Raw genomic sequence first — 25,292 nt, 5'->3', positions numbered from 1 at the left:
CAGTATATACATGCAAATATTTCTTAAATATATATGTGCAATTGTGCATATGTGTGTATATTATATATACAAAATAATTATACACAGTACTCATGTAGAAACTTTTATTTTGGATGTGATTAAGCTTTTCCCAGCCCTAATAATTTGACACCTCCATATGAAAATATACAAACAGTGAGATTGTGTTTTTTTTTTCTAATAGCAGTTTCACCAATAGATGTCGCCCTTGGGCCTTTGACCGCATTATCCGATAGAACAACAACGAAAAAACATATCTAAGCGATCTTCCTTTTCTTCTCAAACAAACTAACTGCATCTTAAACAGCCCAAGTAAAAAAAAAATTCCCGGGGAGAAACCCCCGGACCCCCGTTAAAATAAAAAATTCTACATGCAGGGCAAAGCCCTTGATCATTTGCACAACTAGCGACGCCCCTCTGGACATGCATACACGAAGCAAGGGTGCCTACAAAACTAACACTTTTATTTAAAACATTGTCTTACCTGCAAACGAGTATCATCCCACTGTCTCTTCTTTTTCCTTTTTTCCGCCCCCGACTCTTGGTGCCTTTTCGAGGCCATGTCTGATGTCGATCAGGTGTCTGCCAAATTTGACACTGATTGAGGAACAGACCACTGCGAGGTGGGGAAGGGGGGGCACCAGAGGGAGAGTGGCACAGGAGATTCACCTTTTTCTCCACTAATTTGGTCTAGGCCTATATTACTTTTGTATTGCTTTTGTATATTAACATGCTTTAGACATATTGTATTTGTTATTTATACTAGTAGCCTATTGTGATGATTTTTCACGACCCAGATTTTTTGGTGCCCCCCCAAGCACTTGGTGCCCTACGCGCAGTGCGTGGTGTGCGTGTGCGGAGCGCCGGCCCTGTGAGTAGGGGTGTAACCCCGGCATCCTGGCCAAATTTTCCCAGTGGCCTTCCAATCATGTTTTCAATATACAGTGGGGCCAAAAAGTTTTTAGTCAGCCACTGATTGTGAAAGTTGTGCAAGTTTATCATAGGTACACTTTAACTATGAAAAAAAAAATCCAGGAAATCACATTGTTGGATTTTTAAAGAATTTATTTGTAAATTATGGTGGAAAATAAGTATTTGATCAATAACAAAAGTTAAACTTAATACTTTGTAACATAACCTTTTTTGGCAATGACAGAGGTCAAACGTTTCCCGTAAGTCTTCACCTGGTTTGGACACACTGTAGCTGGTATTTTGGCCCATTCCTCCATGCAGATCTCCTCTAGAGCAGTGATGTTTCGGGGCTGTCCCTGGGCAACACAGACTTTCAACTCCCTCCACAAATTTTCTATGGGGTTGAGGTCTGGAGACTGGCTAGGCCACTCCAGGACCTTGAAATGGTTTTTATGGAGCCACTCCTTCGTTGCCCGGGCGGTGTGTTTGGGATCATTGTCATTCTGGAAGATCCAGCCACGTTTCATCTTCAAGGCTCTCACTGATGGAAGGAGGTTTTGGCTTAAAATCTCACGACACATGGCCGCATTCATTCTTCCCTCAACACGGATCAGTTTTCCTGTCCCCTTTGCAGAAAATATTTTTATACAGATAACGGGTTCAAACAGGTGCCAATAATACAGGTAACGAATGGAGGACAGAAGAGCTATATATGAAGAGTTCAGATGCAAAAGCCTCTAAGTGCCATTTGAAATTTTCTTCTAGAATGATCATTTTTATCAAGCTTGTATATTTAAATTCAGTAATTTCACTTAAATTGCAATGAAGATTACCTATTAATTGTCATTCAAGTGAAATTACTGAACTTGAATATCTAAGCTTGATAAAAATGATCGTTTTAGAAGAAAATTTTAAATGGCACTTAGAGGCTTTTGCATCTGAACTCTTCATATATACATATATATATATATATATATATATATATATATCAAATGGTGATCACATCAGATACTGTCTGGTTTTCAGCCTTTTATTGTGGCAAGCCTAAGGAACACCTGTGCAATAATCATTCTGTCTAATCAGCATCTTGACATACCACAACTGTGAGGTGGATGGATTATCTCGGCAAAGGAGAAGTGCTCACTAACACAGATTTAGACAGATTTGTGAACAATATTTGAGAGAAATAGGCCTTTTGTGTTAACACAGTCTGATCCCAAGAAGTCATATAACTGACGTCTTGGGACGTCTTTTGACCATACGTCAACATCCGCCTTTTTAGGGTACCCTTAAGCGTCGGTTACATGACGATCCCGGGCCGTCATACAACTGACACTTTACCTTTAACGTCGGTTAGGTGACGGGGTAGGTTTAGGTCTGGGGTAGGGTTAGGATCCGATAACGTCATCTAACCGACGTTTAAGGGGACCCTAAAAAGGCGGATGTTGACGTATGGTCAAAAGACGTCCCAAGACGTCAGTTATATGACGTCTTGGGATGAGACTGCGCTGTTTGTGTACATAGAAAAAGTTCAGCTTTTGAAAAATGGGGGCAAAAAAAAGTGTTGTGTTAATAATTTTGTTCAGTGTATATATTGGCTTAACAACTCTGTCTCCTCTCCATCAATAAGCTGGTGTGTGGTGGCTGTTTCGGCGCAATATGGCTGTATCAATATCATCCAGGTGGATGCTGCACATTTGTGGTGGTTGAGGAGATTGCCTCTTAAAGCGCTTTGAATGCCAATAAAAGATCCAGGGGGCGGAGTTGGATCCAGATTTAAGGGGTGGAGATGGGTAGGATTAGGGGTGGGGTTAGGAATCAGGGGGTGGAGATAGGTAGGATTAGGGGTGGGGTTATAGGGATCAGGGGCGGAGATGGGTAGGTTTAGGTATATGGAAGGTGGATTTCGTGTTCTGCGCTATATAAATGTAATTAATTATCTTGTGAATTTTTTTTTATAATTATTTCTAATAACATTGAACGGGCTAACAGTTCATAAACACCCCGAGCAAAGGAACATGAAAGACTGTTGTTTTAGCAGACAGAGGTGTCATTTTTTTGTTATTAATCTGACATTTGATCTTAAGAATGTCCCTAAAAACTACAGGGCACAGTGGAAAAACCAAAAGCAAGCATTTAAAGTCTATGTAATATGTGATGACAGTCCCATTAAAATCCCCTCCATGTAATGCGTAAAACATTGGTTTATTACAATGTGACTAAGACAGACTCCTGTCTTGGCAAATACCAATAATATCATTCTTAGTCATTATGTAACCATATACACAGACTTGTGAGTGGTAATTTAATTTGATTGGGACTTTATTTAATATATATATATATTTTAATTCGACGTTACAGTGTACAAATATAAAAACAATGAATGCACCACATGATACATGTCACATGAAAAGTACCGCTTACTTCTCTGGGATGCTAGGATCACAAAATAGTAATAAAAAACCCATTTTGTATAACAGTGTACATTTCAGTAGCATTGGTCATTAATCTGTACCCACAACACTCTTTCCAACATCACACCAAAATGAAATGTACTATGGGATACACCAACAATTTTTAATTAACAAATATTATTTAAAAACAGTCTGCCCTGAGAGCGAGTAAAATCCCTCAATTTGCTCAATTTTATTTTTTAATAAAAGATACATATGTACATTGAACACCGTTGCTTGATAAGCTTGGTAAAATATATACAAGTTAAGTGTTTTTAAAATAATTAGGAGAAAAAATTGTTTGACAGTTATACTGATTATTTTAGATTGTACATATATACACATATGCTTGTGAAAGAAAGAAAGAAAGAAAGAAAGAACGATTTCAGTTTGTTTTACTTACAAACTGTGCCAGTATTACACAGTGTACTGACTGAACTGTCTTGTTGTTTTATTCACTAGCGTTCAGCATCCGCATCCACATAGGTAGAACTCAACAACTGCTTTATAAGGACCTCTATTGGCCAACCAACCAAACTACAAGTGGTATTTAAACCAGGCAGTTTCAAATGTTTTTTAAAGTCATAACACCAAACATAAAACCACAAAGAGGATGTACAAAATATACATATACAAAAACAATTACTGAATACATTAGATTTTTAGGACTATAATCTGAGGCTCCACGGTCTCAATTCTCTGGTCTGACCGAAATGGGATTAAATAAACAATTAAAAAAGGAAAGACTGGAAATGAATGTGTGAATATTCTTTATATATATTTGAAGAGTTCAGATGCAAAAGCCTCTAAATGCCATTTGAAATTTTCTTCTTTAATGATGATTTTTATCAAACTTATATATTTAAGTTCAGTAATTTCACTTAAATAACAATTAATAGGTAATTATCATTGCAATTTAAGTGAAATTACTGAACTTAAATATATAAGTTTGATAAAAATCATCATTAAAGAAGAAAATTTCAAATGGCATTTAGAGGCTTTTGCATCTGAACTCTTCATTTCCTGAGAATTCTAATGATAGCTACAGAACATAATTATCTCATATATACAAACAAATTATTAAGTTGTCCAGAGTGCTTATTTGGATGCTGGTTAATATTTACAATAACAAGAATATTCTAGTAGTTAGAAATCCATGCTAGTTGCATAAGAACCAGGACAGGCCTTGTTCCAAAAAAAAATCAAGTAATAAAATCCCCATACACACCAAACCTTGGTTAAGGATGATTCAGATTTTGGATGTTAGTCACAAAAATTGTCTCAGTTTGCCCACCGAATTATTTTCAGAAGGATGTACCATTAGAAAAAAACAACAACAAGTTTGAGGCAAATAACCCCACATGTACATAGACATGATGCTCATATAATGTAATAAATGGGAACTTTTACCCAAACGTGTATCTTAGCTTTTGTCCTGAGAGTCGATATCCAAGTTTGAAACTGAAAGTGAAAAACTGGTATGAATGTTTTAACCAGACTTGAGGCCTGATCTCTGGGTTTAAGGCTGAGGTCCACTAAAAGTGGCAATAGGGAGACAAAGAAGAGAGCAGAAGGTTGGCTGCAGGGTCTGGGTCTGAGATGTGAACACCCTTCCTTTCGTCCAATCAGTCGAACTATCTGGCTTATAACAAACCGATACCTCACACCTGCAAAGAAAGAAATCATTTTGGGTTGTTTGGCATTGTAGAAGTGCTCAATGGAGTTTACATTCAAATACTAATATAGAAGGTCCAAAAAAATTTTGCAGATGGCTGATGCATTAAAAAAGTTTACCGGTGGTTGGCCACAAAACTAGTTTTATATAAAAATATTTTTAGTGTCTCTATGGTAATGGAATTATTAACTGTTTTTTTCTTTGTGACAAACAGTGATGGTCACTGACTCACTTTCAGTGACGCATGCTAGTTTCCATCTCAAAGTAACATGATCATTTTTAATGATTTTGTTCCTTATTTTCCCGTTCCCGTTTTGCTGGCTTAATGCAAAAAATGCTGAAACATTTACAGGATGAAATATTGTGAAATATTATTACAATTTTAAATAACCTTTCTCAAATGTAATTTAGGGAAAAGCTGAATATTCAGCAGCCATTACTCCAGTCTTCAATGTCACATTTCCTTCAGAAATTCATCATTCTAATATGCAGATTTGATTTGGTGCTTAATGTTGAAAAAGGTTGTGCTGCTTAATATTTTTTGTTTAAACCATGATACGTTGTTTTGCAGTATTCTTTAATTTGATCATTTTTAAAAGGAACAGCATTTATTAGATTTTGTTTAACAATGTACAGGTTTAACTGTCATGTTTAATCAATTGAATGCACCCTTGCTGATTTTTTAAATTATATTTAATCTAATTAATTATATGATGTTCCAAGTAATTAAACACATTACTCTCATTCATTCGATTTGTTAAAAGGGTTTTCTGTTTTACAACATTAAAATTTTATATATATACTGTATTTTTATATTGTAATCTTTTACTAAATGTAATCTCCAAATTAATGTAAAAGTCATTAACTGGTAGAAAGTCTTTATTAAATATTTATACCAATACTGCAACTGATGTCTCTATGAAATCAATTTTTTTCTTAATTTTAGTCATTAATTATAGCCATTCAACATTACAGTATAATTGAAAGCTACTACTTTTAACATTTACTAGACTTGGCCCTGTTAGACAAGTTCAAATTTTTGCTTGCCCAGTTAAAATGCAAAATGTTTTTGACCCATGCAAACTTGTAAGCAGTGCTTTAAGATTTTCAGGTAGGTCATTGACAAGAAAATACAGATATTGAATAAAGATATTAAACAATTCACAGTCTTCACTGCATAAATTATAAATTAAGTATGAGAATTCTAGAATTAAATATAGATTATAATTTGTTCTTTGATTTGTTCTTTTTTTATAATTTGTTCTTAGACAAACAGCAGCAGGTTTATTAGGCTGCTGTCACTTTTCACATTTTCCCACAACTTTTTATGTTCATTTAAGACTTCATTTAACTGTGATTGCGAGGATACTCGACAAAACTGGCATTATTTAAACAAAGTGTTTTTGTCCGTGCAAGCGATGTCTGAAGCGGCTATCTCTGTGCATGAGTCGTGTGTGTTACACAGACAGGAGATTCACAGGATCAGTACAGCACTGCGTTCTCTTTTGCGTCTTGTGCTTGAATGGCTTAAAAGCATTTGCACGAATAAGAGAGAGATAATATTGTAAGCCAATGGATGACAGGAATTTGTTTTATATTTTTAAGGTGTTAAACTGAAATCGATCGCATGAGTTAAAGTAGATTACTCCAGTAAAAGTAGGGCTGGGTAATAAATATCGATTTCTCGATATTAATCGATTCTCATTTTTATGAACCGATATCGATTCTTAAGTCTCAAGAATCGATTAGTCCTCCTGTTTCATTTGAATGAATGGGACATTATATCGCGGCTGCGCGCATCCAAAAAATCCCAATAATCTTTGTCCTTTGTTACTATTGATATGAAACAAAGTCTCAATTTTCAAATTACGTCCATTTTCTTTAGAAATTCAAAAAACATGAATAGAGTTTTGGCGCTGTGGCGTGAGATCGCTCTGACGCAGCTCTAGAGAAGCAGCAGCGCTGATCTCTCTTCCGGGTAAATAATACCAGTTACAGTGCATAATAAACATGAATGAGCATCTGAAAGTGTGTTAAAAGATAGAGAGTACATTATACAAATCCGTATCATGTCACATTGATTCGCTCAATCAGCGTTTCAACTGTGGAAAGACGTCAGTTAAACAGCTTGCAATCAATTTCATCGTCATATTTACCTCAGAAAACCCACATAAACTCGTTAGTCAGCCAGAGAAAATAACTGTAGAGAGGAGCATTTTGCTAAATGTATACACCATATTACATATTTGAATAAATCTGGCAAGTTTTTATGACAGCCACTTAAATGTTTATATTTCATATAATCTTCTTATTATAAAAATAAATAAAAGTGTAATTTAAGTGATTCATTCATTATTACCTTCACATTAGGCTAATGAACCCTAGTAGGCTACAACTAGACTCCCACAGTTTACAGCATTAGTTAAGAGATTTGATTCCCTTGAGAAAAATTGGCATTTATTGTAACTGATATCCAAAATAATCGATATTGAATCGAATCGTAATCTAATCGAATTGCAAGCTTGTGAATCGAAATCGAATCGAATTGTGAAATTTGTCTCAAGACCCAGCCCTAAGTAAAAGTATAAATATGTAAAAGTATAAACAAACAGATTAATGGTGAAACCAATGCCAAAGTCATGGGTTTGATACACAGGGAACTGGTGTAAACACTTGTCTATCTACCACTGCTGGGAAGGAAATACATATATTTTCTTTTTAGCCAAACTTTAGCATAAATAGCCAACAAAAACAAACTGTACCTGGTCACACTCTGCAAAATTTTCTTCTCATCTTGGTCCAGACAAACTGCAAAGGTGGTGTTGCAAGTTCCGCTAACCTGAACCTTATCCACTTTTACTTGTGTTGTGGTCAGTTGCTGGAAAACAAACAACATTATCTGAATAAAACATTAAAATACTGTAACTTGAATCTCCCAAATAACTTTAACATTCATAAACATTTAAACTTAATCTATGTGAATGGTGTTTACACCAGACTTGCTAACAGAGATGTGTGTACTTTCATACTCAGTATAATCTATGCTTCATTTATTAGTTTTAAATATTTGTAACAAACTGTATATGTTTTTATTCAATCGATAACCAAACAAGACGGAGTACAGTCAGTGTGTGGTGTAACTGAACCAAAGAGTAACCACTGGACTGTAAAAATGAAAGTACAACTGACACCAAAAACCCAAAGATGTAAAAACAACAGCCATGTCGTGTAAACCGGTACAGAAAGAGGTAAATTAAAACCAAAATGTTTGCTCTTGGTAAAAAAAAAAAATGTTGTTTGTCGGCTGCTACACATTGCTGCAGAAACCACATGAGAGAGTAACTGTAGGTGTTTACTTTGCACTAAGTTTGTTTGGGGCTGTTTAAACCACAGCTTAGTTTTCTCCCATACTTCCTTCCTGCTCACCTGATTGTAGCCTTTCTTTGATTTAGAGTTTTGTCTCTTCAGCACTTCCGTCATTGTCAAATGAAGACACTCCATTTTAGAATCTAAAGAAAAAGAAATAAATAAAGCACTTGTGATTTGGTTGATTTGTACTGTATTTACATTCACTAACAATCAAAATTGCACTAACAAAAAAAAAAAAAAAATAATTTATGCAGCATTTGAGTGCAGAACAAGCAAATATTCATATTCATAACTATTGGAAACATGTACACTGTATGTGTATACTCCACAGTTAAAGACGATTATTTAATAAATAAGTTAAAATAATTAATGGCTTCAACTAAAGCATATACAATTGATTAAAAACTGTGTCGCTCACAGTAGGTCTGTCTTTAAAGTCATCATTAAAAGTGAATTCCCCTATGGTGAAAATGAATGTGTAAGACTGGAATGTGGATGTGATATGTGATAATCTAATAATAAGGTTTGTTTAGTCTCATTTTGAAGATCTCAGGGTGACTGGTAATAATGTCTCATTCCCATGTTTTTAAGAATATAGAAATATCTTGCACACAAGGGTGTGTCTTTGAGTTAACACCTTCTGCCTTTTGTCTGAATGCAATTTACAACTAAGCAAATGGTCTGCCCCCAGTAAACATGGTGAGGGGATTCAGTAATTTTCCGCTAAACTCATGTTTTACATATCAGGTGAGGTCTGTTAATATGTTGGGTAAAGTTCTGTGTCCTAAAAAACATTCGATGGTTTGCTCTGATTATCTTGTGGAGTTGTAATAATACATTTACCTGACATATTAAATTGTTATAATTGACTATTCTAACAGACTTTGTCTTTATTTTCATTAGAGTTAAAAGGAATAGTCAAGGATTAACGTATTAAACGATGCACAGAATCATTGATAAACCTTTTTCATTTTATGGAGTCAGATGAAACGAGTTAATACATAAGATTAAATGTGTTGCATTTAAATAAAAATCGCATTGCCATAACATTATTTTATTCATCTTTTTAAATTAATTTTATTTGTTCCCTTTTTATTTGATAATGCTCAATGTCCCGAAGTGCTATGGGGAGGGTGTGGGTGGGGGGTGGGTTAGAGGGGAATTAGTAGCCATATAAGTTTTCTTTCTTATTGTACAAAATGTTGTACATTTTTCTCAAAATAAATAAAAACACTAAAAATGACATGGGAATGACAGAACATGTGTGAAACCTTCACCACGAATCGAATTCCGCCATTGGATCGATTTTGTGCCGACTTTACAAATGGGATTTTTACTGTGTATATACAGTGCATAAACAGTGATTTTACAATTTATAAGCATATCAATTAATTTCAGTCATCATTTCATTAAACATAAATGGAAATAATTATAAACATAATTAAAATATGGTTTTAAACGTAAACGTTCTGTCTATACTGATGACAATGTTCATTTCTACCTAGTTCCTCAGGATTCCTGCAGGCTTTTAACAGGTTTATGGAGGTGCAGGACTTTTCTGACATCGTCTTCTGACTTCTGCCACTGACATGTATCTGAAAGTAAAAGCAAAAAAAGAGAGAGGATAAATGAAAACGGATATTCATTTAAAATGAATCAAAACACTGGAATGGTTTGTCTTACTCTGTTGTAAGTCACTTCCAGTGACAAAGGAACAGCCTCACGGTCTCCATCAATGCCAAATCTCTTACTGGCAGCACCTGTAATCATATAATAAAAATATTTGATTCTTTAGAAAGGAAGTCAAGTTAGTCACCTTAACTACAAACCTACAAAACACAATACAGCTATTATAACAGGATACAAAAAGTTCTTCTTCCTTTTTTTATGATGTATAAATATTTTTGATTAGTCTGAATTTAAAGCTGCTTCCGTTGCTCAGAAATATATGATCTTGTGGTCTGCTACTACCCAAAAAAAATATTTCAGTTAATTATGGAGACAACAGCATGCTGCACAATGACAAAGTGTAAAGAGCAATACACACACTAAGCCCTTTCGCATGACTTGTGTCAGCGATTCAATACACTCTTTTGAGTTATGGAAGGGTGATTGTCCAGGGTTGAAAGATAGCAAAGAAACAGTGAGCATGTACATGCCAAAAACATTATGACCAGTCACAGGTGATGCAAATAATATCATTGGTCATCTCCTAGCAAAGTCACATACTAAGGACTGGGTAGATTAGATGGTAAGCAAACAAATTAGTTCTCATAATCATTCTGTTGAATGCAGGAGAAAATTGCAGGAATAAAGATCTGAGCGACTTTGACAAGGGGGGAAGGCGACTGGATCAGAATATCTCCAAAACGGCACCGCTTGTGGTTGCTCCCGGTCAACAGTGGTCCAATTGAAAAACCATAAACAGACAACAGGGTGTTGGGCACCCAAGGCTCACCAATGCATGAGGGCAACGCAGGCTATCCTGTCTGGTCTGAGCCTACAGAAGGTCTACTGTGGCACCAGTCGCACAACATTTTAATGATGGCACTGGGGGGAATGTGTCACAACACACAGAGCATCACATTCTGAGTAAAGGGCTGTGTAGTCAATCAGCTGCAAAACTGGACCTTGGAGCAGTTGAAGAAGCTGGTCTGGTCCGTTTTCTTTTACATCACATGGACTTTTGAGCCGTTTGACACATCAGCTATCGAAACGTTTTTGCAGACCAGGTACTCCCCTTAAAAGTGTGTTCAAAATGTTGCTATGGCCTCCAAATTCCCCAAATCTAAATCCAATTGAGCATCTGAGGAATGTGCTGGACCAACAAGTTCAATCCACGGCGGCGACCCCTCGCAACCTACAGGACTCCTGCTAACATCTTGGTGCCGGGTACCACAGGACACCTTCAGGGGGTCTTTTAAAGTCTACCAATAGCATATTAGGCAGGTGGTCATAATGTTTTGGCTCATTTGTTTATATATGCTTAGAAAGGAACATTGTCCTGGTGACTGCTTTAATATACCCATGGAAAAAAAGAAAGTTTCTGAAAGAAAAGCATACTGAGAAAACATCAAATGATGTGAAATTGGCCATTGATAGAAAGAAAGATCTGAAATTATATCTTGATGTTTGTTCACACTCACCCATGGCCTTGATGGCTCTTGTACCAGCTGTGTGGCCCAGCTCCAGAGAATGAATAAACACTTCAGTCCGTCTCTCTCCTCCAGCTAGTGTCAACTATAGTCAAGAATAGGAATACAACTTTTGTGAAACTATTGGATTGCATTATGGTCATAAAAGATGCAAGTTACAAAATAGGCCAGAAAAGAATACTGTAGTCAGTAGTTGAAACACCAAGAAACATCTAAAAATGTACGTAGACGTCATAGAGCGTGTCTTAAACAATTTTTTCAGGGAAACTAACAAAATTTAATGAATGTACAGTTTATTAAAACAAAATATATAACTTAAAAGTATATCTATTTATAAACCTTTTATGGTACAACTTTAAATTGTTTGACTGGAACTGCCACAGAATGAGGAAATGGCATGTTTTTATTCACCTCTGCTTGATAGAGCTGAATGAGGGCAGGGCGGGCTGCATAGCGGCAGTAATGGAGCACCAGGTCAGCAAATATCGGTAAACGCCCCTCAGCAGCGCCCTCGGACAAATCTGAGTCAATCTTCGATGTTTGCTGTTAAGGCAAGAACGCTTTATATAAATACATTGTTCATCACTCATTTTATGGGGGGAGGGGGTGGGGCATGGTGATAAATCAAAACAATACAAAACACACTTTCACACACGCAAGTTCCTTATATGAATGGCTTTATGGGATGTGGGTTTTTTGTGTGCGTGTGTGACCCTGCCGAAAACTGTTTGCCATACAATGAAAGGTTTACTGATGTTTGTTCTTCTTACTGATTATTTGGATATGAATGCATTGTCTGTTCATGTGAATGAGTTTGTGTAGACGTGAGAGTCACCTGGCACAACACATTCACGGGTAGGTCCAGCAGGCTCAGAGTGTTACGCTCATACCAGGGGTCCAGCATTCCCAGCAGATTTGCTATGTCGTTGGTGCTGTCCTCCGTCCCATTCACACTGAGATCCTGTTGATAAATGAATACCAATGTTTCTGTATCAAAATCGTACATGTGAATGTCTGGACTGAATTGAATGAAAACAAAATCATATTTGTTTTGACTTCAAAGTGTGTACAAGTAGTGTTGGACTTTATTAGCTTAGACCAGGAGTAAACATCTACATCCATATGCCTGATGAACCCTTAGGTTAGTTTAAGTCTAGCTGTCTTCAGTCCTGGCTAAGTTTGTCTTTAAATTGTCCCAGCATGACCTGATTTGACCAAAACTCCCACTAAAACCATCAAGAGAAACCAGAATAGCTTAGCGAGGCTGGAATACCATCTAGACCAGATTAACACCTCAGAGATGTGGTTTGATATCCAATTAAGCAATGTGGCCCATACACACTAAAAGATCTGAGAGAGATAACCACACTTAAATGTGGGAGTATATCTCCTAAATTGGTGATTCAAGTGTGTCTGGAATACAGGAACCACATGTGAAACTGTAATGATTGACGCAGTGATAATTACAGCCACGGCTTGCGGCTAGCAACAAACACGAATGGCCTTTTCATCATAGTGAATTTAGTAGTTGCATTTACTGCAGGGCTGGTGAGAGCTACGGAAGTGAGCAAGATGGGACAAAATTTACAAAAGAGTCAAGACACAACTGAATTGGTAGCCTGGGAAAACCCAGAAAAATTCCAGCAAACTTAGATTTGCTCTGAAAGTTAGTTAGGCAAAGAGCTCATTCAAACCCGTTTCCAGTCCGAAGAAATCGCGGCACCAATCAGAAACGTTGGGGCGGGGTTTACACGATGACGACAGCGCTGGGATTTTGAAGCACATTTTGTAGCCTACATTTCAAAGATGGATGCTGCCGTCGAACATCACTCGATCGAATCAGCGTCTGTTTTTAAGCGATTTGAACGTTTCCTTTTTGTTAAAAACCGAGCAAAGAACAACACTCGGAGATGTTTTTTCCGCCGGCCGCCGCTCTGCAAACATCATCTCCTTCATCGCTGTGATTGGTTTTAGGTCTACCCGCGACGTCCGCTGGTGACGCCCCTCTGGAAATGATTTGTCTATGACGCTTTGCCAGAGCATAACTCAGTTCTAACTGAGAATGGTCTGGTTTTAACCAGGCTACTGAATTGGAGAAGAGAGGCACACTCTCTGATGAACTTTTCATTAAAAACTGGTTCTGTACACACTTTTCAGATTTTAAGCAAATTCAGATATCACTACCTAATTTTTCATAGGTGAATTTGGTGATTGAATGTGTAAAATAGTACAATTCTGTAAACCGAACAGGAATTAGCACTTGAGAAGAGAAGTGAAATTTTGGCTGAAGTGTGTATGCTCCTGTCCAAATTGATGATTTTTGCAGTCAGTCTCTTAAGCCTGATGAATAAAACCTAAAGCCCAAAGTATACTTAAGTTTTGAAGTAAAAACTTCTGAACATAGCTGAAAGCATAGCCTTTCTTAATATACATCATTTGATAGCGTGCAGACACAAGCATATTAGTTTTATCTTTGTCCAATGTCTGCATCTATTTCTCTTCAAATTTTTTTTAAAAATAACTTTACGTTGTTTTTTTTTTGTTTTTTTACTAGAATTGCAATTGCTGATTAATGTGGGAGTTTATTGCTGTGGCGTCTCCAGTAGTTTCTTAAAGTTCTGTCTCTTTAATTGCTTTTGGACTTGAAACACCATGCTGAGTGTCGCAACCGTGTGGACCAGCTAATAAATGCAAAATGTCTATTATCCTGATGACACAATTATTTTACACACTTCACTAGGGCTGGGTATCACTAAAAAAATTAATTGTTTAAGATGAAGATGACGTTGCTGACTCCACATCTCTGCAGTATAGTGTATGCACGCGCACCTTTAGGAAGAAATGCACCTTTTATTTGGATTATGTAATCAGAAAGCATTTGTTTTTCATTTGAATTGGATCATTTCAAGCTTTCTATATGCCTTGTCCATATTTCTCATGTCTGTGAGGCAAGTAGTCTCTGGGCATAACCGGAGCATACTAGTGTTATTCTTTGATGCCTCGCCACAGCTAATCATGCTGCATGCTTATTGGCTCACTGATGTTAAAGAGATTAACCCCTTAGGTATAGAAATTTCATACCGCACGACAAGGCAATTCAGTCTGTGCCTAAAAAGCATCATACTCGCAAGATGACATCATGACTTTTGCGTAAACATACATGCCACTTTCGAGTCAAGTGACGTGTTATCTCTACGCATTTTGTGCTATCCGCGTGTATGCGTGTATAATGTCTACACCATTAACGTTTGCGTCATTCCGCGTGTCTGTACACGCCGTCAAATGTCCAGTCATAAATGCCATTAACCCCAGTGACGGTTAAGTTTAGGGATGGGGTTGAGGTAAGTCATATATTTATATAACGTTAAGTCAACGGCGTTCATAAACACGCTGAAAAGCGATTATGCGTCTTGATAGCACGCCAAAAATGGAAATACGAATTGGCGCGTCATACACACGCTACTTCATGAGATCAGTCTGATACTCGATACCCAGTCCTAAACGTCACTATACACATACCTTAGTGTACATGAAAAAAAGCAAAACATCAGTGTTGTAATTTCACTCACAATGCTAGAGATGGCTGATTTCAGTGGACTTGCTGAGAGCTGCAGAGAAGAACCCGAGTTCCTCAACGAAGAGCCGGCTGGAGTTGCATCCCGCCGTACAGGCACAAAGAAAAACTTCATCTTGAAGGCTTTGCTGAGGTGCGGACAGTCTCTTTCTCTTTTCCTTAGACTGCCATAGGCACGAGCAACCCTCCCTGCCACATGATCTGCCCCAAACACCACCACTCTGAGCGTAGTGGCCCCCGTTGGCCCTTCCTCATCATCGCTACTCAGAATGGGTCTTCTCCTGTAGCAAACGTATTGCAGCTGCGAGAGGGGGGCCACTGGTAACCCGAAATCAGAGTTCCGTAGCCGCACCTGCTGTGGCAGAGAATTGGATCTCTTAGAGCGGACGATCACTAATTCTTTAGCCTCAGGGGTGCCCAGGCTCTTGGCTCGACAGAGAGAGTTGCTGCTGCGAGGTTTGAAGAGTCGTGAGAGGCACTTGGAAAGTCGTGCGGTGGTTTTGGTCTTGGACACATATGGTGTGCTCAGACTGTCGTCCTCTGCGTCCTCACAGAAGTCACTGTCCGTACCCGAAGCTTGGGATGAGTACGAAAGCGTGGAACGGGGAGAGTATTCGGAGGAAGCGACCGACACCGTGGAGAACATGGAGTCTTTGGAGGCAGTGGAAAGGGAGGAGACAGTGGAGAAGGTCGAGGCACGATAGTCAGTGCAACCGTTTGATACAAACCCTTCCTCCAAGACATCATATTCATCATCTTCCACGTCAACATTGTCTACATCATCATCCTCCTCCATGCCCTCAGATGTTTGAGATAAGGTCAATTCAGACTCTATGTCTAGAAGGTCGTTTAGAACATCTAGCAAAAACAAAGATGGAAAATCATGACTCAGAGGGTCATTATTAGATGGAGGATTCATTTCCAATTCATGAACCCCTTTAACGATATTTGAAACTAAATCAAAGCGTCTGGAAAGCATTCTTATAATGTTCATAATTCCAAAACAGCCAAACAAATGTTTCAATCGTCAGAAAAAAAAAATTGGGACTGGCTTGAATTCTGTGTCCTACCAAAATTATCCTTGTCCCAATGGAAGGTGTAGCACTTGGCTGCTGGAAGGCTGAGCGTCTGAAGAACCCCTAGTGACACAAACACAACAAAGTCTTTCTCATTAATCACCAGCACACTCCAAACCCAACACACCACTGTTTCCCAAGCCGAAAAATCATGCCATCAGCTTTATTGCTTCATGTTGGCCATCCATCTTGGTTAAGTTTCTAAGAGTTGGTGCCAGGTAATATGTACCGCTGCTGCCCAGACAAATAGAGTAGTATGCCACCAAGCAACAACCATGAAACCCTATAGGATGTAAACCACAAATTCAAATGGTCAAAAGTATGTGGATGCCCAAATATTTCAAAATCATTGGCTTTAATAGGGAGTTTGCTATAACAGTTTCCATTCTTCTGGGAAACATGGCTACAAGGATTTAATCCTATTCAGTCAACAGCATATAAGGTGACTATACGTGGTTAGCAGCTGAGGTTCCAATTCATCTCACAGGTGGTCAGTGGGATTGCGCAAGCACGTCACAACGTTCTTCCCCATTATACTCCGTAAACGGTTTCAATATGAAACTCACATTGTCATTCTGCAACAAAAAAGGGGCTATTCTACTAAAATGTTTGTTGAGATGTTGGCTGAAATTGCCACATGCTTTAAATAGAGGGTGTCCAAATACTTTGGCCAGATAGTCAATGATGCAGCATAATCTATGTGTGTATAGAGAGCCTAAGTCCCTCCCCTTCCGGTCGACCACCATGGGACCTTATTTCGGAAAAATATTGAATGGTAGTCAATGGCGAGAGACAACAAATATATTGATCTCGTTTGAATTGTGCCCTGAATTACACGTATGATGTTTGTCGATTTAAAAGATACATTTTAAAGTAAAGAAAGTCGCAGTTTGATGTGAAACCGTTGAGGTATAAGACTGTAAAAATACATAATTACAAAGACTACAAACCCCAAAGGCGCACATTTTCTCTCAATGAATGAAGCTAACTTTACTGAGGCTGTCTGTCATTGTTTCTACAGTCTTACGTTATAATCGTAACGTTACGCCGTCCTACCTGAGTGTTTTGTACCAGACTGCACACACACGAGCAGCGGATCTCGTTTCGCTTCCCGGGAGATGTAGTTCATAGAGCGATTTTCACATAAAACTAAATGTCACTCTTCTGTTGTATGACAAACTGCGACGTTTTTGACTTTCAGAATTATCTTTTAAATTGACAAACATCACATGTGTAATTGAGGGCACAGTTCAGACGGTATAAAAAGATAAGTTGTCTCTCGCCATTGACTACCATTCATACTTTTTCCGAAATAAGGTCCCATGAGCCGGAAGTGGAGGGGCGGGACTTAGGCTCTCTATTATACAGTATTTTTTTCCTCATTTATATTGTTGAAAACTAGTGAATGGTAATTGATGGTATAATGAACACAGTTAAGTTAAGATTATGTTAATATAACTAAATCTAAATTATTTTAAGACTTATTAACCCCATGTAAGTTTGCTAAGGCCCCCTAGTGGGCCGTGTCCCATGTTTAAGAACCACTGATTTAGAAAAAAAAAATGGAATTAAAAAAAAAAAACATTAAAATTTCATAATGCTCAAGCTTAATTAATATTATGTTGGACTCAAGTCTGGTAGCAATTGAAAGCACATTTCACTGTCTCTTTATGGTTTGTGAGGTGGGCTAGAAGTACAGTAGAAAGTAAGATTGTACCATCTGACATCGAGCCATTGAAGGCTGGTATGTTAAGTTTTTCACGTAGCGCCTCCAGGCCACTCTCCATATGTTCTCGAGCTGTATCTACATCTGTCATGGCCGCTGCAGACTCTAGAAGGTCACTCACTGAGGAGAGGACTTGTGCCAACTCATCGTCTCCAAGGCACTGAAAAGGAACAACTTAGTCATAGAGTATATCCTCTTATGCTGTTGCAACTCATTCAAAGTCAGAATCTGATAAATGTTTAGCAGTGTTTCAAATGAAGTCATCCCTGATTTCTAACATCCAAGTAATCTCACATAAAGTGAATTTCACCTTTTGCAAGTAAAACTATTATAACAAGCTTTCCCCATCTATTAGACCCACTCAACCCATCTATTTCTTCTCCATTAGCCACCCACATATGAGTCATTTGGTCACACATCCGAATCAACCCCCAGCCCCAGTAGATAGTCCTGACTCCCACAGAGTGATACGCCCACACTTTTTACACACTCTCATTCATAATCTGATGCACACAATTGTACACTCAGTATCAACTCAAGTCTTTTGGAGTGCATTAAAACAGCAAATATCTTGTGATGTGAGGTGTACCTGCAGAGCACCGCTGATGGACTGTAGTGGGTATTTAGTTCCCAGCACTGCCTGGAAACTGTGTTTAATGAGTGTAACGCTACTCTCTCTCTGTGAGACCTCCGCTCCACTGAGCTGCTCCGCCACAGACAGGAACTCAGCAGGTACCTCAGCCGGGTTCATCAACAACACCGTACTGCAACAGAAAAAAGAAAAAACATCAGAAAACATCACTGTAGTGAAGCAGAAACACTGAGCAAACACAGCAGATAAGCTTTATAATCATTATTTTCTAGCGTATTTGATTTGAGTAGAACAAAAAACATGTTCAAATTAAAGCCATTTTGTATGATATAAACACATTGTGGCTAGACACTTGTCCTAGCTACAAAGTTTGGGGTGAATGTGTTTTTTTTTTTTTTTTTTTTTTAAGAGTCCGTTTACACAAAACCGTTTTATGCATTTTGGCGTTCGATGACAACAGCGTTTTGGGGTCCTGAAAATGCATATTTTTGAAAAGGGGGTTAAAATTGCAAGTTTTTGAAAAAAGTATAGTCTCGTGTAAAATACAAAAATTTGCGAAAACGGTGACGTCATGAGCATGTGTATTAAGTGTTAAGTCTACAGGCCGTACTGTTTTTTTTTACAAAGTGACATGTTACAATACTTTTGCTTGAACAAGGTAAAAACTCACTTTATGTAAGATTACAGTAAAATAGAATTAATAACTGTTTCTATTTTAATATAGTTTCAAATTGAATTTATTCCTGTGATGGCAAAGCAGATATTTTCAGGAGTCATTTCTCCTGTCTTCAGTGTCACATGTCGATGATCCTTCAGAAATTATTCTAATATGCTGATTTGGTGCTCAAGAAACATTTCTTATTTTATCAATGTTGAGAACAGTTGTGCTGTAACAATGTAATGCATCCTTGCTGAAATAAAGTATTCATTTCTTTAAAAGAAAAACCCTCAATCTTTTGAATGGTAGTGGATTAGTGTCAAATACCACGCTAAATATTATATTTATATTTGTATTTGCCATTTGCCAAATGACAAATAATATTGACTGGATGCAAAACTTTTTGATATCAACATCACTTTTCTTTCTCATCTTCTCATCTTATCTTATTTCATATTTCATTACTTGCATTGTAGTATTGTTTAGTGTAGTATAAGAAACAGAGACTTATGACACATCACCTGCCAGTTGAGAACCATTGAATTATACTATTGTACTAAATAATTACCATATTTATATACCATGGTATTTACAGGGACCTTCAAATAATAAAAAAAAAATAATAATAATAAAAACATGGTATTACCATGCTGCCCTGTCTAAAAAACATTGTGCACATTCTGTCAGTGAACACAGATTTAATTTCACACAGAAAAGGATTTGTTAAGATACTTATAATGAATCTTACTGTTAGCAGGGCAATTGTTTGCGATATTTTGGCCAATGTCCTAATGTCATCCTAAAAGAGACGTATAATATGACAATTCAATTCGGGATATCCAAGAACTAACACAGGAAGCGAGAGGTGAAGTGTGCAACCACAAAGGGCTGAGCAATAACTGACACAACAGGATTTCCTCCTGCTTCTGTGGAAACACACTCACATGATCTTAGAACGCTGACTGGAGACGGCAAGGCCTTGTTCCTCTCTTACCAGTCTGTGGTACGAAATTCCTGATTCAAGCAAACACACACAAGAACACATTATTTCATCAGATTTTAACATTAAGTAACAAATCAACATCTTAGTGAATGCCCTGACGTTACAGTGTCCGTTAAGTAATCTTTAAGGTACTACCAGTGCTCTTAAAACGGAAAAACAAGTGTAGTACTTATTTTGAAAATAATTGCAATGCTTCCTGAAACCATTGGGGGGCAGTGTGTTACTTCACTTTTCTTGTTTAAAATGATGATTGGGGGACAAGGTTAACCAGCTGATCCTTACTAGTCAGTAAGGCAGTCAGTTGCCTGATGGTTTATCTTGAATGAATTGATGTCAATGTGCTACCTGGAGCTCTACGCTCTTGATTTAAGGTGGAGAGCAGGCTACGACACACACTGCAGTAGGGTTCAGGCCACGCTAGGAAGCCATGAAACACTTCACAAGCTTCTGTCAGAATCTCTCCATTAGATGGACAAAAAGGCACCTGCAAAGAGAAAAAAAGACATGTGATTTTATTAAAATCAGCTTCTGAGTAAATAAGATAAAGCCCAAACTGAGAGCAATTTTTGTAACAAAGAGTCCAAAAGTCTGACTCCACATTCTTATTTCTGATTTAATACTGAATTACTACAAATGACATTATTAGCAGAATATTTTGAATGAAAACCTGAAAAATGTACATACATTTCATATTTTTTATTAGTTGGTTAGTATAGCAAAACTGAAAAGTAAATATATCTTCATTAAGGTGTATTTTATATATTTTTTTAAATTCCTTAAACTTCAAAACCTTAAAAAAGGTTTTCAGAAATAACAAAAAATTAAGATTCACACAATTTAATATAACAATGTTTTTTAATTAGACAATTCTTAGCTGACTTTGACTGAAAAATTAAAGTATTAATAAGCAGCGAAGCATAACATATAATAATAAAAGATTATGCCAAATTACTTAAAGGAATATTTCACTTAAAAATGACAATTCTGTCATAATTTACTCACCCTTAAGTTGTTTCAAACCTGTATGAATTTCTTTCTTCTGCTAAACACAAAAGAAGATATTTGGAAGAATGTTGGTAACCAAACAGTTGATGGGACATCCATTGCATTTTATTTTCTACTATGCAACATCAACTGTCTGGTTACCGACATTCTTCAAAATATCACATTTTGTGTGAAATAAATTCATACAGGTTTGAAACTACCAAGATGAGAACCAAGTCACTGATGTATGAATTGCTTATATATATATATATATATATATATATATATATATATATGATGCAGACAAAAATGAGTGTTGCATCACTGAGTTGTATGTGTATGAATCTTTTGTCTAAATTAAAAGAAAGACACACAAACAAATTCTACAAAACCTAGTAGTTTCTGATTACAAGGCTTTGGTAAATTTGTTCACGAAAGATCAACTCGGTGTCCAATTTACCTGCAGGAGTGTGGACTCAAACATGAGAGCCAGAGGGGCCACAAGCTCGTAATGACAGTCCTGTTGAATCTAAAACAACAGAGAAAGATATACAGCATCACCACCTTCACATACCACCTACTGTACAGACAAACTTACTCTTTATCCTTGATCAGATATAAAGTCATTTAAAATAAATACATTTTGCTAAACTCAAAAAGGAACACTATGCAACATTTGGCCCCTTTGTTTAAAAAACAAAACTGCATGCATTTTGAGGAAGAACATTGCTTTGGTCTGTTCAGGTAAATATGACGCTTTACAATAGATAATGATTTACAATCAACTCTGCACTTGGCGATTTATCCATTCAATAAAATACCCTACTCACCTACTGAATAATAAAAACACCATCTCGTTGCTTTTACAACATTTAAAGGGATAGTTCACACAAAAGTGAAAATTAGCCCATGATTTACTCACCCTGAAGTCATCCTAGATGTATATGAAATTCTTCTTTCAAATGAATACAATCAGAGTTATATTAAAAAGGTCTTTTCTTATATACATCCATAAAAGTGCATCTATCCATCATAAAAGTGCTCCACATGGATCCAGGGGGGTTAATAAAGGCCTTCTGAAGTGAACCGATGAGTTTGTGTAAGAAAAATATCCATATTTAACACGTCACAAAGTACAATTCTAGCTTCCGGGCAAAACGAACATTCGGAGTCTACTAACACCTAAAGCTCAACTTACGCAACTTATGATGTCGGAAGTAGCAAAGTGCTTCATTGCTTAGTGTAAATATCAGCAGTACGTTGAATTACTCACGCAAGTTGCGCTTAACAGTAAAGTCGAATCTGTATGTTCGTTTGGCTGGAAGCTAGTTTTTTTACTTTATAAAGTTTAAAATATGGATATTTTCCTTACACAAACTTATCGCTTCGCTTCAGAAGGCCTTTATTAACCCCAAAAGCCGTGTGACGGATAGATGCACTTCAAAACAGAAACGGCCATTCACTGCCATTATACGGCTTTGAGGAGCCAGGATATTTTTTGTATATAACTCCGATTGTCTGAAAGAAGATTGTCATATACATCTAGAATGACTTGAGGGTGAGTAAATCATTGGCTAATTTTCACTAAATGTGAACTAACTCTTTAATATGCCTCAGTTCTCGCTATCTTCAAAAAGCCAAGCCATTGTTGATTCTCATTTTATTGCGAACTCTTCTCTTTTTGAGGTTTGAGATTTAGCATGATCCATGTCAACCTTCTCGCTCATTCTGAGACCTAACCTACACTCCCACACCATATACACGACAAAGTTTGAACACAGATTAACTAGATCCACATAATGATATTGTGGTCATAATATCCTATCTAATAACGGGCAAAACAAAGACATTCAAACCTGCTGGAAATGATTCCTGCACTAGTATTGAGATCAAAATCAATAGAGAAAATAATTTTACAGACATGATGAGACACGCACAGGTGCGTGACACAAGTTCGCAATTTCCCATGAAAACCTGTCCCGTCTAAAAAAATAAACACTTATAAAAGGCTTACCACAGTGATTCAGGGTCAAAAATACATTTCGGATTTTTTTTTTATAATTTACTGATTCCTTATTTAAATATTGTTAATTCTGAAAAAAAAGCTACATAGTGTACCTTTAATTTAATTATAACCAACACCAATTTCAAATAATTATAAACTACAAATAATTATAAACAACACTTTGGATAGATCAGAGCTTATCTGTCACATCCTGCAGAGCCCACAAGGGGGCATAGAGATCTCAACACAGAGGGAAAGACAGTACACAAACGTGACAGAAACTATCACCTCTACGCGGGTGTAGTATTCTGTTCAGATAGCTGTGTGTTTACATGCGTACTCACCTCTCTGGCTTTTCTGAGAATTTGCTGCAGTAGAATGAGAAAGTTCTCTGGGTCTCTCTTTAACAGCTCTTCTAGACTCCAGCGGTTCATACACCAACCAGCTGCACAAACACACAAACATAGATATCCACCAATAAGAACCCTAATTGTGAAACTGGCACAAATGTGTGACTAACTTCAGATGAAGATGATATTAGTAAACAAGTCCCCCAAAGCATGCATGTAACCACAGGCACTACACAACCCGAACAGCACCAAATGAGTCACGCACACATAAAGAACACACACATCTGACAGGACAGGACTGGTTAATTACACGATACTGAGTATTTCCCCGAAATCTTTGCTGTTTAGGCCAGGGTCAACAGGTTCCCTGCTCTAAACAGTGATGTGCAGATTTGGTTAGAAATTCTGAGAAGAACATACTCACTGCGGTATAAAAATTTAGAGCAGCAGCGTAAACATACCATACTGGTTTAGTGATAGAACTGTGTGTAAACCTCAGAAGCTCATATATTTAGAACATGAACGATGCAAAGCTGAGCACTCAAAGCTTTCCTAAAGATCTGCAGTGACTGATACCAATTACACTTTATTCGAAGGACAAAATGCATCTCAGCTTCCTGCCCAACTGAAGGTGTCAAATAGTACATTTCCTTTACAAGACTATGAGAAGAACATCTCTGAATCTAACAACAATGTCACACAATACAGAACATTTGACACAAACAACATGATAACAACGTTTATCAGTAAATGTGACGGGTGTGATCTTTTTTTGTCTTAATAGAAAAACGAGTTTCCTGGTTCATAAAAACACCAACCAAGGCAAATACAAAACTAACAAAGATTCTATTCATGCCCTTTGCAAAACAGAGAAATAAAAACAAATCAGGCCTAATTCAGCTCTCCCAATATGTTAGTGTATCACAGCCATGTGTCAAGCCATCTTTGAGGCCATTCAGTTAAAAACTGCTAAAAGTGAAGGTGTAAAATAATACATTTACGTTAGAACAGACTCTGAGAATAACATCTTTTTTCTGAATCAATCCACAATGTCACACTGCGCATCACATTTAACACACACAAAATTATAACAGCATGTAGATGTGAATGTGATGGGTTTTAATCTTTTTTTGTCCTAATACAAAAAACAGTTTCCTGGTATATAAAAAACACCTACCAAGGCAAATACACAACTAATAAAGATTATATGCAAAACAGAAATAAAAACAAATCAGTCCTAATTCAGCTCTCCCAATATGTTAGTGTATCACAGCTGTGTATTATGCCATCTTTTACTCCTTTTCCAACAAAACCTTTTGAGAGCCGGTTCGACAGCCAAAGAGATCCAGAGAACCATTCTTTTACCTGGTCACCCTTACGTAGGGGACGGGATGACCAACAACACGACAGGAAAGGTTGTGACTGCCATTGGTAAAAACACAGTGGGACATTTGACGCCATTTAGTTAAAAACTGCTTTTATAATGGAAAAGTAGCATTTTGTTTGGTTCACAATCAGGTGCGGGTGTGGGAAGTAACATATTTTCCTTGCTTTATCATAAAAGTGGACCCTTTTATGATAAAGCAAGGAAAATATGTTATCATACATGTTTTTTATATGATATTTTACAGGACTTATTGACACAAAGTCATGATGATCTGCAGGGGTCCTCTCTCTATAATACTATTTCCTGTTTAGGAACGATATGCATGTACTTTTGAATAAATTATCCACAAGTTTCC

The 25,292-nt window shown here is 37.1% G+C and overlaps 1 protein-coding gene across 2 annotated transcripts in view; it reads right to left on the bottom strand.

Annotated features, from left to right (window-relative positions):
• Positions 1-4,413: 4,413 nt before the first annotated feature.
• The window catches only part of pik3r5 (phosphoinositide-3-kinase, regulatory subunit 5), a 33,195-nt gene continuing 12,316 nt past the window's right edge, over positions 4,414-25,292 (bottom strand). For both annotated transcript variants that reach the window (XM_039691447.2, XM_089134113.1), the window contains exons 3-18: positions 23,545-23,645; positions 21,656-21,724; positions 20,557-20,695; positions 20,153-20,222; positions 18,548-18,722; positions 17,950-18,118; positions 16,227-16,295; positions 15,152-16,014; positions 12,418-12,543; positions 11,994-12,125; positions 11,574-11,667; positions 10,111-10,187; positions 9,929-10,022; positions 8,485-8,567; positions 7,821-7,936; positions 4,414-5,050 (exon numbers count right to left, since the gene is read on the bottom strand). In XM_039691447.2, the coding sequence (XP_039547381.2) occupies positions 4,903-5,050; positions 7,821-7,936; positions 8,485-8,567; positions 9,929-10,022; positions 10,111-10,187; positions 11,574-11,667; positions 11,994-12,125; positions 12,418-12,543; positions 15,152-16,014; positions 16,227-16,295; positions 17,950-18,118; positions 18,548-18,722; positions 20,153-20,222; positions 20,557-20,695; positions 21,656-21,724; positions 23,545-23,645 (2,525 nt within the window). In that variant the 3' untranslated portion in view covers positions 4,414-4,902. The remainder of the gene's footprint in view (positions 5,051-7,820; positions 7,937-8,484; positions 8,568-9,928; positions 10,023-10,110; positions 10,188-11,573; positions 11,668-11,993; positions 12,126-12,417; positions 12,544-15,151; positions 16,015-16,226; positions 16,296-17,949; positions 18,119-18,547; positions 18,723-20,152; positions 20,223-20,556; positions 20,696-21,655; positions 21,725-23,544; positions 23,646-25,292) is intronic.

The sequence above is a fragment of the Pimephales promelas genome, chromosome 8 (genome assembly GCF_988280905.1).
Source record: "Pimephales promelas chromosome 8, fPimPro1.hap1.1, whole genome shotgun sequence".
In the NCBI taxonomy this organism is placed as follows: domain Eukaryota; kingdom Metazoa; phylum Chordata; class Actinopteri; order Cypriniformes; family Leuciscidae; genus Pimephales; species Pimephales promelas.
This window is presented reverse-complemented; position numbering and strand designations above follow the sequence as displayed.